The sequence below is a fragment of the Podarcis melisellensis genome (assembly GCF_964234715.1).
Source record: "Podarcis melisellensis genome assembly, chromosome: 1".
Taxonomy (NCBI): domain Eukaryota; kingdom Metazoa; phylum Chordata; class Lepidosauria; order Squamata; family Lacertidae; genus Podarcis; species Podarcis melisellensis.
In genome coordinates this window covers 134,353,480-134,372,100 of record NC_138528.1, presented here as the reverse complement: position 1 = coordinate 134,372,100, position 18,621 = coordinate 134,353,480, and the positions used below count along the sequence as shown (strand labels likewise).

Sequence of the window (18,621 nt, the reverse complement as noted above, 5' to 3'; positions counted from 1 at the left end):
TTGGAGAGGTGCTGCCATTCATCACAGGACTTAAACACATTGAACAAATGGTCGAACATAAGAATAGTCTGTTAGATCAGGCCAATGGCCCATCTAGTCCAGCACCCCTGTTCTCACAAAGGCCAACCAAATGCATATGGAAAACCTGCAAGCAGCATCTGAGCACAAGACCGCTCTTCCCTTCCGTGGCTTCCAGCAACATGTATTCGGAAGCATTATTGCCTCCGACCATGGAGCTAGATCACTGTCATCAGGGCTCCTGGTCATTGACAGCTCCTCTCTTCCATGATTTTGTCTAATCCTCTTTTTAAGCCATCCAAGTTGGTCACCATCACTGCCTCACGGGGGAGCAAATGCTATACTTCAACTATGTGCTGCATGAATAAGTCCTGCCTTTTGTCTGTCCTAAATCTTACAATATCCAGCTTCATTGAACTTGTACAAGTTCTAGTGTTATAAGTAAAGGAGAAAAACAAGTCTGAGTGGCTTCCTGTTTGCCCCACCACTTTCCTCGGGAAAACCCACCCTTTACTGCTGAATCAGAATACAGTGGTACCTCGGGTTACAGGCACTTCAGGTTACAGATTCTGCTAACCTAAAAATAGTACCTCGGATTAAGAACTTTGCTTCAGGATGAGAACAGAAATCGTGCTCTGGCGGCAGAGCAGCAGCGGGAGGCCCCATTAGCTAAAGTGGTACCTCAGGTTAAGAAGTGGTTCAGGTTAAGAACGGACCTCCAGAACGAATTAAGTTCCTAACCCGAACTACCAATGTCAATCCGCAGAAAACCTGGCATTTATTCCAATTCAGTGGTAAACAAGGGGGAAGAGGAGGGACAAGTGGAAGTGTGAACAAGCCCTAATCTAAGAAGTCTCAAACACTGCAACCTTTCAATACAGTTAGCTACCATTTTGGAAGGTATTAATAATTCATCTTATATCAGAAAATCTTGAGTGGCAAGTCCAGCAAGTTACCCACATGACTGTAGGAACTGTGGACGATATTTCTATCCTGGTCTTTTGTACCAATTTTTATCTGCAAGGCTAAAGGTTTGGCAGCAAGCCAAGTTACATACATTTACATATGAAGCAGTAATTTCCATTCACTCAATAGCAGTCCATAAATATTTATCAATGTGGCTTTCATTAACTCCATTTCCTAGGTATAATAAGGCATGCTCACCATTTCCACCTGCAAGTAATAACACTTTAAACCGCCCCTCCGAATGCACAGGGCTGTGGTAGCAGCTGAATATCTGCCGTTGTCCCATCCAGTCTGACTGTTATAAGAATGCAAGGAAAGCCCTGCTGGATCAGGCCCAAGGCCCATCTAACCAGAGGCAGATTTATGGGAGTACGCCTGGTTCACCCACACTGGGCACTGAAATTTCAAAACTCAAAGTTTGCCACTGATCTTGCTCTCACAGTGGCCAACCAGATGCCTTTGAGAAGCCTGCAAGCAGAGCAAGTGCAACAGCACTCTATACAATAAAGGTAAAGGGACCCCTGACCATTAGGTCTAGTTGTGGCCGACTCTGGGGTTGTGGCGCTCATCTCGCTTTACTGGCCAGCAGGACTAAGCTGCTTCTGGCGAACCAGAGCAGTGCACAGAAACGCTGTTAACCTTCCTTCCGGAGCGGTACCTATTGATCTACTTGCACTGGCATGCTTTCGAACTGCTAGGTAGGCAGGAGCAGGGACTGAGCAACGGGGGCTCACCCCATCATGGGGATTCGAACTGCCGACCTTCTGATCGGCAAGTCCTAGGCTCTGTGGTTTAACCCACAGTGCCACCCACATCCCAAATCGATACCAGTACTCTCCAGCAACTAATATACCTAGGGAACGAACTGTGTTGGAAAGTGCAAAGCTGAAGTAATGCTAAAGGAGGCGATATATATATGGATTCACAGGCATCACTCATATCTAAAACAGCATTTAATTGTGAGTAAAAAAGACAGAGAAATGCGGTAGTTGCCCCCCCCCCCAATACCAGTATTAGGCAAAAGTTCCCATTTCCGGTCTTTCGGGGCTTTGTCCCGCAGAGCCCCGCAGCTGCTCCCCGATGACTGTCCCATCCTTTCCCGATACACCCGGCTGGGGCGCTGGCTCCGCCCCCACGGCTCTACGTCACGCCACCCCCCTCCCTCCCTCCGCCCGGGCGCGCGAGCATCTACTTTCCGCTCCCCTCCCCTCGCATTCCAACGCCACCGCCCCTCCCCATTGGCCGCCGCCCCGTCACTCTCCCCAATCCCACCCCCTTCGCCGCTCCACTGCCGTTAGGGAGGGCGCCTGCCTGAGGGGAGGCGAGTCGCGCGCGCGCCACGAAGGCGCCCCCTGCTTCGGCAAGAAGCCAACCGCCTCTCCCGACGCCCCTCAGGGGAACCCTCGCCACCCCCTGCCCCCCCCCCCGCCCGGACTTGCCTGCCAACTTCGGTCTGTTCCCCGGCCGCCTCCTCCGCCCGGCGGACCTCTCCTCAGAGGGACTCGCGCTTTCCTCTCCCGCCGCCGCTTCTCTCCTGCCCGCCTCTCCCAACAGCCGCCCGCCCGGCGCTCCCGAGCCAAGCTGCCTCAGCAGCCCGAGCGGCCGCGCGCGGGCGGTAGTTTAGGCGGGGTGGGCGGCCAATCCGGAGGGCCGGTGGGCGGGCCTATGCAAATGAGGCGGCGTGGGCGGCGGGTCTACTTCCAGGAGCGTGTGTGTGTGTTCTCAATAGCATTGTGGACTTGGAAGGGACACGAGGGCCGTCTGGTTCAACCTCCTGCAATGCAGGAATGTTTTGCCCAACGTGGGGCTCGAAGCCACGACCCTGAGGTGAAGAGTTTTATGCTCTACGGTTTAAAGCTTTCCTGCATAAATGGTGTGTGTGTGTGTTTCCTGGTGATATCACTCAAATCACAGCACTTGTTCTCAGGGGCGCCGACTTATAAAAAATATTGGGGGGGGGCCCATACCGACTTATAAAAAATATTGGGGGGGCCCAAGACCTCCAAACCGCTGCTGCTGGGGGAACGAAAGGGGCGAGCCCCGGGCTGCCCCGACCTTAAGTGAACCTGCGACGGCCCGCCCTTTGTGGCAGCCGATTGGCTGCCGCCGTGGGCGGTGAATATTAATGATGTATCATTTTTGTGCTTCATGCTGTGGCCACAGACATGTGCTCTGATGGTGAATTTGGGGTGACCCAATGCAAAAATCCTGAGAATCCCTGTGGATCCATGCTTTGTAACCACGTTTTTGCACCATTGCAGCCCCAGGCAACAGTGGGTGTGTGATTTTTGGGGGGCAGGCTGTAGCCATGGACATGCTATGTGATCTGTTGGTGAATTTGGGGTGACCCAATGCAAAGATCCTGAGGATCCATGCTTTTAAATCACATTTTAAGTGGGGAGGGAAGGAAAAACACAGAACGGACAAGGAGCACGAGAGGGGTGTGCAGAGAAGCAGCTGGCTAAGAATGCAGGAGAGGGGTATAACAGGAGGGAGGAAAGGAAGGCAAAAGTTTTCCCTCACCTACCCACCCAAGCCAGCCAGCTCGCATGCTCTCTCTCTCTCCCCCCCCCCCCTCCTGGAGCACAGAGACGACACTCTGCTTGCCTGGAGGGGAGGGGCTTTCCCTGCTCTTTGTTCCGTTTGAGCAAACACAGCAAGGAAACAGAGGAGGGTGGGCAGTAAGACCCTGAGGCAGAATGCAGGAAAGCAGCCGCTTCCTCTTTTTGAGGGGAAAATACGGCAATAATTTTCTTAAATTATTGGGGGGGCAGAGCCCCCCCAAACGAATTTTTGAGGGGGCTCGGGCCCCCTCAGGCCCCCTGGAGTCGGCGCCTATGCTTGTTCTAAGAATAAAGCTTAAAGATGGCAACTCAACAGTCTTTGAGCGCGACCAACCATTTATTTCTCAACAAAGCAGCATCTGTCCCCAAGCTTTCTTCTGAGGCTGCAACTCCTCCCTCCGCCCCTAGAAGTGAGCTCAAAGAAGCTTAACTTCCATGTAAGTCTGTTCACATAGGACTACGAATAAGGTTACAGGGGAGAAGAGGGCAAAATGGCAAGGTAGGTCAATGTAAGAGACTCTTAGACCCATGCAATCTTTGCATAAAGGTAAAGGGACCCCTGGGACGCAGGTGGCGCTGTGGGTTAAAGCCTCAGCGCCTAGGACTTTCCGATCAACAGGTCGGCGGTTCGAATCCCTGCGGCGGGGTGCGCTCCTGTTGCTCGGTCCCAGCGCCTGCCAACCTAGCAGTTCGAAAGCACCTCCGGGTGCAAGTAGATAAATAGGGACCGCTTACCAGCGGGAAGGTAAACGGCCTTTCCGTGTGCGGCTCTGGCTCGCCAGATGCAGCTTTGTCACACTGGCCACGTGACCCGGAAGTGTCTCCGGACAGCGCTGGCCCCTGGCCTCTTAAGTGAGATGGGCGCACAACCCCAGAGTCTGACAAGACTGGCCCGTACGGGCAGGGGTATCTTTACCTTTTTAAAGGGACCCCTGACCATTAAGTCCACTCGCGAACGACTCTGGGGTTGCAGTGCTCATCTCGCTTTATTGGCCGAGGGAACCGGCGTACAGCTTCCGGGTCATGTGGCGAGCATGACTAAGCTGCTTCTGGCGAAACCAGAGCAGCGCACAAAAATGCCATTTACCTTCCCACCGCAGCGGTACCTATTTATCTACTTGCACTTGGACGTGCTTTCAAACTGCTAGGTTGGCAGGAGCTGGGGCCGAACAACAGAAGCTCACCCCGTCGTGGAGATTCAAACTGCCAACCTTCCAATCGGCAAGCCTTCCAATCATTCCAGGGCACCCACTGAGTCCCCTTCCTCCACTGAAATTAGATTCCAAAGAAGTATTCTGTTTTAACCAATCAAATAGGAGGGTTATGTGCTTGATAGCAAGTTTTGGGTAGCGCCCATGACCATTTCTCCAGTTTGCAAATGTGCACAGGGGCCTCAAAAGGCTGGCAACCCCTGATTTAATTGATGGCTAGGTACCAGGTCTCTGAAGTTATTTAAGCACTATTGCCACATTTAATAGGTGTCATGTTGCACATCCAGTGTGTCACATCTTGCAGTGCAGTTTGGAGCACCTCAGGTACCATGACACTTTCAAGCTGTTGACTCAAAAGATATCAAAGATATTATTGGACTATGATATTACTATTATTTAAGTTTTTTTCTTTTATTGTCATATACAAAATACAGTTACATGTTGGAAGGCACTTTAGGCTGCATACAAATGTCACTCTTTTTGTGCAATCATCTGTAACATTAGAAGATTAACTGTCCACTTCTTTGCTTATAGAGAAGCATACCCATTCAGATCATTAGAAGAGGTATATTTATTTCTTTTTTGTCAGAAATGGGCCTACATTTATTTCCAAAGAGCTTTACAGTTTCTACAGTAGAAATTTTTCACATCATCCTCCAACATATGTTCTATTTAGAACAGAAAAGAATTGCATTAGGCTTTAAGTAATTCAGCTTTAGATGACAATGAATTTTGTGCTTGTAGTCCAAATACTTGTAAGAGTTTTTTTGCATTTGGGGAGTTAAATCATAAGAGAAATCATAAACAGTTATTCTAAGTTTAACATTGGAGATCAACAAAAACATACATTTTTATTGTTAATGTCTAAACAGGCTTTTGCTGCTGTTTCTTCTTCAATTAGACCCATACTGTCTCCTTATTTTTATTTTTGGCACAATGTAATTCCTTATCAGTGGAAATGGGATCTGGAACTATCCGTTAGTATAAACAGATGCCTATTTGTCGATCACGATATCTCTAGCAATGAGCTCTTTCATTATTTCATTAGTACCACCATATATTGGCTGAACACGAGAATCTACAAAAGATCTAGAGAAAAATGTCAATGAGTAGATTGCAAAACATATTAGTACTTCTAAATAGAAACGTGTGTCATCAGGGACCCAAGCTTGGATCATGGGATCTTCAAGTGTGCATTGCTTAAATTACGGTAGTTTTTACAGAGCAATTGTTTCATCAGAGTCTATTACATTCTCCCTCACTATGCTAAGCTTTGGGGAGAAAATTGTTTTTATGCTGTTTGTTTATTTCTAAAGATAAATATTTAAAAAGTAACAACAACAAGGAGAAAGTAAGATACAAAGCTAATTGTCATAATGATGATTACACTAGCACACTGTCTAACATTTATATTCTTGTTAATAATAACCATTTTAAATTTATTTTCCAGATGCTTCAGTCATTTCAAAAGAAGTTCTGGTCTGTGCATAAAAGACCATGTGTGTTTAGAGGTTTCCAATAAAGTTCCTTGCAAGCAATATCTATCTATCTATCTATCTATCTATCTATCTATCTATCTATCTATCTATCTATCTATCTCTATCTATCTATCTATCTATCTATCTATCTATCTATCTATCTATCTATCTATCATCTATCTATCTATCTCTCATCTATCTCGTATTTTTCCGTCTGTAAGACGTCCCCCTAATTTTTGACATTATGTTTTTAGGAAAAAGACCTAGTCTTATAGACAGTAATTCTTAGAAATAAAATGATGGGACCTTAAATGTTTGAAAAGACAACAGGACATATTGTTGACCATAAAGACAAATAATATTTCTCAAAGCACCCCAAAGGTTGGGTGATGAGCCACACATTACTTATCTGGGATCTTAAGTACCGTTCGTTGCTGCAGCTTGTGAGGTCCAAACTGGCCCACTGTCATCCTTAAATCATATTAATAATGATGCTGAAACATCTGCATGGCAGCACTGTCGTAACAGTTTCTCATCTGAAGAGAAACTGGTTAGTAATTCAGCTCAAGCACCAGTCTCAGTTTCTCTAGACCTATTGATTATAATGTTCTGCAACTCCTCTTCTTCACAACCAATAGATAATGAAGTTTTACATTTTGGAAGAAACTGCCTTAATCCTGTTTAAAGGTGATTTTCAGGTTTCAACCAGTCACTGGACACAGAGAGAACACGGGGGCTCAATTAAAATTCCCGTGTCAACATTTTGTACTTAAAGAATACAAACATCGTTTCACAGCTTTGTAGACTTAACTGGATAAGTAAAAGACCACTGAAACATCTCTCTTTATGGATGATCAGCTTTTCCCAAACAACAGGCATGCCTGTGAGGATAAAAAGTAGTCGTACTTACTTTGCAATTGGATATTCCCACATATATCCCCATCCTCCATGGAGTTGCACGCACTGAGTAGCCACATTGTTTTGGAGATCAGAAGCCCTTAAACAGAGAGAAAAGTCTGTTTCCAAAGCAGTTGAGCTCTTAAATAAGTTGCACCACCATGATCTTTTAATAATCACCATTTTGAAATAGCTTGCATGATGCTCAAAATAATGTATTGGCTGTAGAAAAGGTTTCAAATGCAGGTTGATGCAACATTTAGAGGGGAATTCAATGCAGCACTAAGGAGATCACTCTGCCAGGGAACAATATCTCCCCGCCCCCAATCCTGTTCTGGGGGTTTTCCAGACCCTCCCGAGCCAATTTGGAAGGAGAGGGGGGTACAAAGGGAGAGAACAGGGGAAAGCCATAATGCACTAGCACAAGACCTTGAATTGGCTTCCAGTAGTGGGAAACCCTTAGTTGAATCCAGCCCCCTACAATTCAGCAACAGCTTGGTTTTATGTATTGCTTTCCTTAGTGATAAAAGCACTACCTAGGCAACACAGTTTGATTGGTACTTTTCTCCCAGCGCTGAGTTTTCCATTCCAGTTTAGAATGTGCACACACACTCTAGGATCTTTTCCCATGCAGCAGTAAAAATACAGCCAGAGTCATACTCAGTAATGATACCAAGAAGCCGCTTTATTTAAGGAAACTATAAGGAGTTTTATTAGGATAAGATATGGGTGCCATAGGCTGCAGTATTCACCATGTGGTTATGACTATAGTTAATCCTTCTGCACAGACAAAAAGACAATGGTGATTTCCTTTTCTTAGAGGCTAAGTAAAATTACTTTCCTATCAGGCATTTATACCCAAATTTCTTTTCAATAACTGGAAATACCCCATCTGGACTCTGTTATTGGTGTGTGTTTCTCTTTCTATAGTTTCCACAAGAGAAAAATCAGTATAGCCTCACAAAAATGTTTTCTGTCCTTCTAATCTAGCATCTGATTTCTTTCAACCATGTAGTTAATTCAATCTGGCATCAGTACAAAGTATTACCTTAGCTGTTTTTACTTGTCTAACTCTGTCTGGTAAAACATAAGTTAATATGTAACAGCAATAACAACCCAGCGGCTATTTCTGGCTAATGAAAAATGGAACTCTAAAGAGGCAGCCCAGGTCAGGATGTGTTATAACATGGCAAGTGGGCAACATTTCCACCCTGAAGAGTCAGAGAGATTTGGGGAAATGCTTGGTGAAAAATACCGAGTCTATGTTTATGCAGCATGCTATATGGAACTACTTATTTGATAAACCTTCAGCCGTTTTGTAATAAGATTGTGTTATGGTTTCCAAAAGCCTTTCAGCTCAGCAATTAAGCATTGTTATGGAAGCCAGACTTCTAATATCATGGTCTCTTCAAGCTGTATTTTGCCAAGAGCAATTTAGAAGCTGAGGTCAAGATGACTTGTCTACCTCAAAAGAGGAGGAGGGAGAGAAAAAGGGGGAAAGGCAATACAAGATCTTCCTGAATAAATCAGCTGACAAACTTTATTCAGTTCAAGGACTGCAAGTAGCCAACGCTGCTTTAAAACCAACCCAGCATACCCAGTTTGCAAATCTAAGGAACCCAGTAATTTCCAGTAATGGGTCCCAGAGTCTTTTATTAAAGTGTCCTCACCCATTTGTACTGCATTGTAGTCATGCAGCCAGATTCTTTCCTACTTTCTAATTACCTTTCCAGACTAGTTCATAGCCAATAAACACAGTGTTCATTTGGTATATAGACCTCACCTCACTCATGGCATCATATTATTTTGAGGACAAGGCATTTTTCTCATCTAGAGGCAGCATCTGTGCTACTACAAGTGCTGCATGGGGTGTGACCGTGACTAGTATTCTTAGTGACGAGCAATCAAGAAACAACCCTCTGTCACATTCTTCTGTTTTCTTTCCATTTTAATTCCCTGCCTGCTGCTATTGTGACGAGCCCCCCTACATCCTGAAATATTCCCAACAGTGCCTCCTGATGCCTGGTATTTGACACCCACTATGGTAAATACTGAATAGGCATATATATTGCATTTTTAATTTCCCAGTGCACATTTTCGCATTAACCCCTTTTTCACAATAGCTAACTGATTTGCAGTGGAAGTTTAGAATTATCAAGGAAGTGGAACCAACCACTAAATGAATTTCTGGTCTGCGGCCTAGACTCCTTACATCAAAGGCAGAGACTCTCCTGCCATCGGTCTCACGAAACAATGCACCTCCATTAAGACCGCAGCTTTTGTTGGTCTCCAATTTCCATAAAATATGACAGGCTTGATCTAAATCAGGAACCTAAAGACGTTCTCATTCTCTTTCAGAACTTCTTTCTCACATGGAACACTGTATTGGTCAGGCAAGAAGGTATAATCAGCAAAGTTAGATTGACTTTACTGATTTTATTTGCAAGCCTGTGTGTGATAGTCACCTTCCATTTCCTCTCATCAAACATTCTTTAAATACTTGGGCATTTAAATTCACTGCTTTAAAATGTATTTCTCATTAACAATTTTCCCTGTGTGCTGGAGGCTGTTGAGCTACCCCCAAGTGTTCCAATGACATTTCACAGGGTTTTGTTCTGTGTCCCCTTAGCTGTAGCAAAGTAAATATCAAGCTCCTTACTGTTTATATTTCTAGAGCTTGGCTTAAGCAGAGAAGTCCTTGTCAGCTGGGCTCAGACACCCTCCCAAAGAGCCTAGAGGAGCCTTTGCTGGCAGAAGTCCAAAATGTCTGATAGAGTTGGAAGGGACCCAGAGGGTCATCTAGTCCAACCCCAGGCTGGCAAAGGCGAACTTAGAGGGGGGATTTCACATTTTGTTTGTGGTGGCAGCCTATCAGGATGTATTTGTTGTTACTGTTAACTTTCTTGCACTTAAGTGCTGAATGGCCTCATGTGGAGCATCCAGACCTAAATAGTTGCACAAGTGCAAGGATTAGCACTAGCACAATGGGCTTCCCCCACCTCTCCTCCCCGGTGGGACTTCCAAATCTGTTCCAGAGGGCTGGAGGGGAACTCAGAACAATATTGCACGGTGCGGATGAGAACGTTCTGTGGTGCAAGGTGAAATCCATGTGCTGATTGTGTGATCTGCTTCATGCTATGTTGAACACAACTCCTATTCTACTTAAGAAGTAGTTGCACTTTCCTAACCATGGAACTTTTACTTCCATTTTAAAAAATCAATCCTGCTGTTCAAAATGAGCCCTGGGGTGTGCATCCCACTTCTCATATGCACAAGTATTTGTGCACAGAAGTAGCAAAATTAAACTGAAGGAAGGATCATGGAGACATTTGTCACCCCCCAGGAAATTCTTCGCACCCCTGTAAGAAAGGCCTTTCACAGCCTGTCAACCATATGCAGTTATGTTCAAAAGACAGAGGTGTTATATGGAAAGTTAGATAACTTGTTTAACACACATACCAGTACTTGGCCATTGAAGCGGTGGCAGAATCCAGCCGTTTCACGGAGTGGAGCTGGAGACAGCTATCCAGAAACGTACGACCTACACATGTTTGCGTTTTCAGTTCTGCTAACTTGTGCTGCACAGTCTTCCAATTCAAGAAAGAAAATGCACAGTTTATTTACCTGGGGGTAAGATCCATTAGAACTGAGCAGCACTGAAAATTAAGAGGGCTATTTGAAACGGAAGATCAGGTCAGGCACCCCATAATGTACCTCTCCTATATTTTATGTGGGTTAATGATCCATAGGCTGGCAGGTTCAATTCTGCTCTCCCATGGCACAGAATGCACCACCCACAAAGTTCCAAACTATTCTTAAAATGTACATTACACTGTGTACTCTGGGAAACATTTGCGAAGGTAAGCCACTGTAGCATCAGGAAGACCTGTGGAGGTGCTCCAAGGGAGCACAGATATAGATGTGCTATGTGGAAGGTGCCTGGGAAAACGGAAATGAGACAATACAGGCAAAGCGTCTGGTGAGAAGTGGATACCTATCAGCATTTCCCAAACTTGGGTCTCCAACTGTTTTTGGACTACAACTCCCATCATCCCTTTACTAGCAGGACCAGTGGTCAGGGATGATGGCAGTTGTAGTCCAACAACAGCTGGAAACCCAAGTTTGAGAAGCACTGCTTGGCAGAGAGAACAGAACCAGTATAAAGACAGAAGGCAGGGTGAGGTAGGGGAGAAAAGGTTTAGCGCCATCGGTAATGGCGGAATCCTTCTGACTAGGAGGGATTTGCCTCGGGGGAATCGGGTCTTGCCGCTACGGCGAAAGCGTAGACCCTCCAAAAATCACAGGCGGGCGAAGCCTGTGAGCGTGGGATTCAGCGGGCACCTTTGCGCCCCCCAAATTCGTGGGGAACCTCAACTACGGGTTCCGGAGCGAAGCGGGTGAGTGAAGCCGCACTCCCCCGGAGTGAAGCCGCACAGCCGTTACCGGAGAGCGCTGACGACTTCTTGTGAAAATTTGACTACAAAAGTAACTACCCGTGAGTAGGGGAAATTTGGAAATATAAGAGAGACTTAATTTGATACCGAAGCAGGGAAGGTTTAAACAGGAAGTCCGCATTCCGCTTTTGTAAATAGATCAAAGCAAAGAGAAAACAAGCTAAAGTCTGGAGAAATTGATTGGAAAGGACTAAATTTCTAACACTAAAATATCGTACCCCTCCCCCCAGGGAAGCAGGGGCAGGAGGGGAGAAGTTTTGGACCATATATACCTGCAAGAGAAAGGGGAAAAAACTTTAAAATCCACCGCTCTAAACTTGGGAACGGCTGCCAATGGACAAAGACTGCCGTGCTTTGAACTGAGCTTTGATTGTGAACAGGAGACTTGCTGACAGTTAGTTCAGTAAGAGAGATACATTGTGGCCAGCTTCCTCTGCTGTTCCTAAGAAAGAGGGAAAGTAACTGAACAGTAACAAAAATTGGAACTGTTTATTTTTTCTATTGACTGAGTTTAAAAAGAGTTTTTTCCTGGACTATTGCAACTGTTGCCCCCTAGAGGAAGATTTTGAAACTGTCAAATTGTTACCAGGGGAATTTTCTACTTGTAAATTCCCAGACAAAACAACAAGGTCTGGGAAGATTTGGGCGCGAAGACAATCAGTTGCTGGCCTTCCTACTTCATCAGTGACTGTACCATCACAACCTAAACCTAGTGGAATGTCATCAGAAGATACTCTGGCGGCTGCATTGGCTAAGATTAATGAATCTTTGGAGAAACTTAATAAAAGGGCTGAAGCGACAAATAAAAGGGTTGAAGAGATAAAGGTGATAGTCGATGAGACAAAATCGAAGGTAGATGCAACAACTACTAAAATTGACTTAAATACAGAAAGTTTAAACAGTTTGGGACAAAAGGTGAACACCAACACAGAATCTATTCAGAAATTGCTGCAGGAATCAACTCTGACCCGACAGACAGCAGAGGAAGCCAAGAAGAAAGCTGATGCCGTGGAATTCAAGACAACCCAATTGGAAACAGAGAAAGTCCCAGATTTGGAGAGGCAAATTAAGGATCAGAAATTGACGCTTTCTATGATTGAACTAAAAGAAAAACTGACAAATTTAAGGATCAGAGCAGTACCTGAATTGGAGAAGGGCAGTTTGATAGACTTTTTGACAAAGGAATTTGCAGAGTTTTGGAAGTCGGATTTGAAACAAGAAGATTTTAAAATCATGAGGGCCTTCAGACTGGGAAGAGGAAAGAAGATTAAAATAAGAGATTGTCTGATTACTCTCCGATCTAAGGAAGAGAGAGATAAAATTTTGGGATTGCACTTTCAGACTCCTTTGATAATTCTGCAGTCAGGAGTGGAAATCTTTAAAGATATACCAAAACATCTTTTGGATCTTAGGTCCAACTTTGTAGATCTGGTTGCCCTTCTGAGAAGGAACAAAATTATCTTCAGGTGGGAATTCCCTCAAGGTCTATCCTTTAGCTTTAAAGGAAGGAAGATAAAAATAAGATCAGTTGAGGAAAAAGGCAAGTTTTTGAGAGTCCACGGAGAAGATCTGCAGAAAGAACTTGGAAAAGAGCCAGGAGTTTTGGACAGAAGCCCGCCAACATCATTGTCGGAACTAAAACAACTACTGGGTGCTGAAGGAGGAGAAGCAAAGTAACTACATTATGGCACTGCAAGTATTAAGCTGGAATGTGAATGGACTCAACTCCCTGGAAAAGAGACGGAGAGTCTTTCATTTATTAAAAAAAGAACAATTGGACTTGATTTGTCTACAAGAAACATGTGATAAGGCTACATAGGAAGATTTTAAGTAATAAAAGATTAGGACATGAATTTATTTCATCAGATAAAGTAAAGAAAAGAGGAGTAGTACTTTATGCAAAGGAGAGCCTATCACCGAAATTTTTATTTAAAAATGATCAAGGAAGATTCGTTGCAATTGAAATTCAATCACAGGGAGAGAAATTTTTGATATTAGGTATTTATGCACCAAATGAGGGGAAAGCTGAGTTTTTCAAGACGTTACATGAGACTCTGATGGACTATTTGGATTATAATATGATTTTGATGGGAGACATGAATGGAGTAGTGTCTACTAATATGGATAAGGCACAAAGACAGGTAGTAACAAAAGATGGTAGACTACCAAAGACGTTCTTTGACATGACTGACAATATGGACTTAGTTGACATTTGGAGAACTAAGAACCCCATGGGAAGAGAAGGAACTTTCTATTCTGAGGCCAAAATGACATGGACAAGAATTGACCAAATTTGGGTAACTAGGGGGCTGGCCCCGAAGATTAGAAAAGTGGAAATTTGGCCTAAAACTTGCTCCGACCACAATGCGGTGAAGATGGAAATGAAATTAACACCAATTGGTTCCTTTAGATGGAGGATGAATGACACTTTGTTTAGAAATGAAGAAGTGATTAAAAAAGCTCAAAAAAACTTGAGAGATTATTTTGAGATAAATTTGAACACCACATTTGAAAAAAGAGTAATCTGGGACGCAAGCAAAGCAGTTAGGAGAGGGTTTTTGATACAGCAGGATGCAATTAAGAAGAAAATCCAAAATGAAAAAAAGGATAAAATTTTGGAGAAAATAAAGGAAGGAGAAAAGAGACTGTGAGCAAAACCAAAATCACAGGAGATCCTGAAAGAGATAAAGTTATACCAAGTACAATACACGAAACTGATCAATCAGGAAATTGAATGGAAGATTAAACAGATGAGACAAAAGACATTTCAATCGGCAAATAAATGTGGGAAACTGTTGACTTGGCAAATGAAAAAAAGACAAAAGCTTAATACAGTGGTACCTCGCAAGACGAACGCCTTGCAAGACGGAAAACCCGCTAGACGAAAGGGTTTTCCGTTTTGGAGGCGCGTCGCAAGACGAATTTACCTATGGGCTTGCTTCGCAAGACGACAGCCCATAGGGAAATCTCCGGGACAGTGGGGAAGCGCAGCGCGTCTTCCCCGCTGTCCTCGGACCTCCTCCGAAGCCTGGCGGCCCCGATGCCCCGATGCCGGGCGGCGGGGCGGGAAATCCTCCCGCCGCCGCCCGGCATCGGAACGATGCCCCGATGCCGGGCGGCGAGGCGGGAACGCCTCCCCCCGCCGCGCGGCTTTGGGGCATCGTCCCGATGCCGGGCGGCGGGGCGGGAAAGCCTCCCCCCGCCGCCCGGCATCGGAACGATGTCCCGAAGCCGAGCGGCGGGGCGGGAAAGCCTCCCCCGCCGCCCGGCATCGGAACGATGTCCCGAAGCCGAGCGGCGGGGCGGGAAAGCCTCCCCCCGCCGCCCGGCATCGGAACGATGTCCCGAAGCCGAGCGGCGGGGCGGGAAAGCCTCCCCCCGCCGCCCGGCATCGGAACGATGTCCCGAAGCTGGGCGGCGGGGCGGGAAAGCCTCCCCCCGCCGCCCGGCTTCGGGGGCATCGTCCCGATGCCAGGCAGCGGGGCGGGAAAGCCTCCCCCCGCCGCCCGGCATCGGAACGAAGTCCCGAAGCCAGGCGGCGGGGCCGCGAAGCCTGGGCGCGCTGGCAACTCTCCGCAAGGAGCGCTCCCGCTGCTTGCGGAGAGGTCTGCGAAGCCTGTCCTGGACCTCTTCTGAAGGCAGGCGGGGGGCAAAAGTCTTTGTCCCCCCTGCCTGCCTTCCCAGGGGCTTTTAAATCGCCCCGGACAGCGGAGAAGTCCTCCGCTGTCCCGGGCGATTTTAAAATGCCACCCGCCAGAAGAGGTCGGGGGAAGGCGGTTTCCATAGGAACGCATTAATTGATTTTCAATGCATTCCTATGGAAAACCGTGCATCGCAAGACGAAAAACTCGCAAGACGAAGAGACTTGCGGAACGAATTAATTTCGTCTTGCGAGGCACCACTGTACTATTACTAATCTCGAAGTGGATGGAAAGAATATACAGAATCCAGTGGAGATTAGGAAGTGCTTTCAGAAGTATTTCAAACATTTATACACATAGGAGACCCAGAAAGAAATGGACATTGACCGATTTTTGAAAATAATCTCTCAAGAAAACAAGCTAATGCTGAACTATAAAATAACAGACCAGGAAGTTGAAGGAGCCATTCAGAACATGCAATTGGGCAAATCCCCAGGGCCGGATGGCTTGACTTCAAGATATTACAGATCCTTGAAAGAATGGTTAGTACGGCCTTTAAAGGATGTTTGTAATGAAATATTGGAAGGGAAAAAGGCACCAGAGTCGTGGAAGGAAGCATATATTACACTTATACCGAAAACAGAGTCTGAGAAGACACAGCTTAAGAACTACCGCCCTATATCATTGCTCAATGTGGATTACAAAATTTTTGCTGATATCATGGCTAAAAGGTTAAGAAATATATTGGTAGAAGAAATCCATAAAGATCAAGCGGGCTCTCTCCCGGGGAGACACTTGTCTGACAATACGAGGAATATAATTAACATCTTAGAAAAATTACAAGTGAAGATCAACACAAAAGCAGTTTTGATATTTGTGGACGCAGAGAAAGCCTTTGATAATATTTCTTGGAGCTTTATGAAGAAAAACTTACAGGTAATGGGGGTAGGCCAAGGTTTTGAAAACGGTATAGGTGCAATTTATTCAGAACAAAAAGCTAAATTGATTGTGAACAATGTAGTTACAGAAGAGTTTAGGATTGAGAAAGGAACACGACATTGCTTTTTATTTTGGTCCTGGAGGTTTTGCTAAATATGATTAGAAAGGACCAATTGGTTAGAGGTATACAAGTCGGAGCTAAACAGTACAAATTGAAAGCATTTGCGGATAATTTGGTATTGACATTAGAGGAGCCAGAATCTAGTACTAAAAGAGTATTGGAATTGATTCAAGAATTTGGTCAGGTAGCAGGTTTCAAGTTAAAGAAGTTGAAAACTAAGGTTTTAGAGAAAAATCTAACACCGATAGAGAGGTTTCAGAAAGAGACAGGATTAACATTGGTTAAGAAAGTGAAATACCTTGGGGTTAATATGACTGCTAAGAACGTGAACCTATTTAAAGATAATTATGAAAAATGTTGGACGGAAGTGAAAAAGGATTTAGAAATATGGTCAAATTTGAATCTTTCATTGCTAGGCCGAATCGCAGCGATAAAAATGAATGTATTGCCAAGAATGTTGTTTTTGTTTCAATCATTGCAAATTTTGGATAAAATGGACTGTTTCAAGAAGTGGCAGAGAGATATTTCTAGATTTGTCTGGCAGGGCAAGAAGCCCAGAATAAAATTTAAAATATTAACTGATGCAAAAGAAAGAGGTGGATTTGCCCCGCCAGACCTCAAACTTTACTATGAATCAGCCGCATTTTGCTGGCTGAAAGAATGGCTGCTTCTTGAGAACACAGACATTTTGGATTTAGAAGGTTTTAACAATGTATTTGGGTGGCATGCATATCTGTGGTATGATAAGGTCAAAGCACATAAAGCATTTAAAAACCATATTGTCAGGAAAGCATTGTTTAATGTTTGGATAAGATACAAGGATCTGCTTGAAAACAAAACTCCTAGGTGGTTGTCACCAATGGAAGCTAAGGCTCTGAAAAAGCTCTATATGGAGGCAAACTGGCCGAAATATTGGGAGATATTGGAACAAGAAGGAAACAGATTAAAGCTGCAGAGTTTTGAAAAACTAAAAAACAAAGTACGGGATTGGCTTCATTATTATCAAATAATGGAGGTTTATAATTTGGATAATAAATTTGGGTTTCAGGTGGAGAAATCAAAATTGGAAACAGAATTGTTAGATCCTAAAACTAAGAATCTGTCAAGAATGTATAACTTGCTGTTGAAATGGAATACTCAGGATGAAACGGTGAAATCAGCTATGATTAAATGGGCTCAAGATGTTGGACATAATATTATGATGGCTGACTGGGAACAGTTATGGACCACAGGTACTAAGTTTATGGCATGTAATGCCTTAAGAGAGAATATAATGAAAATGATATACAGGTGGTACATGACACCAGTCAAGCTTGCAAAAATCTATCATTTGCCCGATAATAAATGTTGGAAATGTAAAGAGACTGAAGGTACATTCTTTCACCTTTGGTGGACGTGCCCAAGGATTAAGACCTTCTGGGAGATGATCTATAATGAAATGAAAAAGGTACTTAAATATACCTTTCAGAAGAAACCAGAGGCCTTTCTCCTGGGCATGGTCGGCCAATTGGTGCCAAAGAAGGACAGAACTTTTCTTATGTATGCAACAACAGCAGCAAGAATACTCATTGCAAAATACTGGAAGACACAAGATTTACCCACCCGGGAAGAATGGCAGATGAAAGTGATGGACTATAAGGAACTGGCGGAGATGACTGGCAGAATCCGGGACCAAGGTGAAGAGTTGGTGGAAGAAGATTGGAAAAAATTTAAAATTTATTTACAGAAACATTGTAAGATTCAGGAATGCTAGAAGGATGTTGGAATGAAGTAATGTGGTTTTAGCAGGAACGATATAAAAGATTAGGTAAAAAATGATTTTTTAATTGGTGAAACGAGAATGTAAAATTATAGTACACTAAGATAAATTATTAGGATAAAAACCAAGTGGAAAGGATTTGCTGAAATATTTAATTGAACTAGAATACAAAAAAGGGAGGTGTGAGGAGGTCAGGGAAACAAGTAAATGAAAGACAAGACATGGAAAGACGGAAATGTTTTTAATTGTTTTTATTTTTCTGTATTTTGTATTTTCTGCTCTCTTTTTTATTTTGTTTCCTTTCTCTTCTTTTTTCATTTTTGTAACTTTTTTGAAACTTTAATAAATATTATTTTTTTAAAAAGGCAATAAATTATATGAGGTTGAACCCAGATTTTGTTTGAAATTGCTAGCAAGGAAAGTATTCATTTCACCTGGAAGGATACTGTTTTCTCAGGGTATATCAGGTTTGTCATGCTGTACTGTATCCAGGACCAATTCTATGGATTTCTCTAAAATTTACACTTGTAAAAATTAAGTTATTGAGGAAAAAATGGTGAACTGGCTCATGCA

The 18,621-nt window shown here is 44.1% G+C and overlaps 2 protein-coding genes across 8 annotated transcripts in view; both read right to left on the bottom strand.

The window, feature by feature from the left end:
- Positions 1-14,733, bottom strand: part of KANSL1L (KAT8 regulatory NSL complex subunit 1 like) — a 46,751-nt gene extending 32,018 nt beyond the window's left edge. Inside the window, exons 1-2 of one of the 6 annotated variants that reach the window (XM_081911465.1) lie at positions 14,723-14,733; positions 2,424-2,461 (exon numbers count right to left, since the gene is read on the bottom strand). Coding sequence is in view for 3 of the 6 variants with exons in the window: in XM_081911467.1 (XP_081767593.1) it covers positions 1,183-1,329 (147 nt within the window). In the remaining 3 variants the exon portion in view is untranslated. Of the gene's footprint in view, positions 1-1,182; positions 1,459-1,992; positions 2,014-2,423; positions 2,548-14,722 lie in introns of those variants that run through there. The other 5 variants (XM_081911464.1, XM_081911466.1, XM_081911467.1 and 2 more) reach the window with 5 other exon arrangements.
- ACADL (acyl-CoA dehydrogenase long chain) overlaps positions 5,313-18,621 on the bottom strand; it is a 30,896-nt gene continuing 17,587 nt past the window's right edge. For both annotated transcript variants that reach the window (XM_081892468.1, XM_081892469.1), the window contains exons 9-11: positions 10,594-10,721; positions 7,148-7,234; positions 5,313-5,848 (exon numbers count right to left, since the gene is read on the bottom strand). In XM_081892468.1, coding sequence (XP_081748594.1) covers positions 5,755-5,848; positions 7,148-7,234; positions 10,594-10,721 — 309 coding nt within the window. In that variant the 3' untranslated portion in view covers positions 5,313-5,754. The remainder of the gene's footprint in view (positions 5,849-7,147; positions 7,235-10,593; positions 10,722-18,621) is intronic.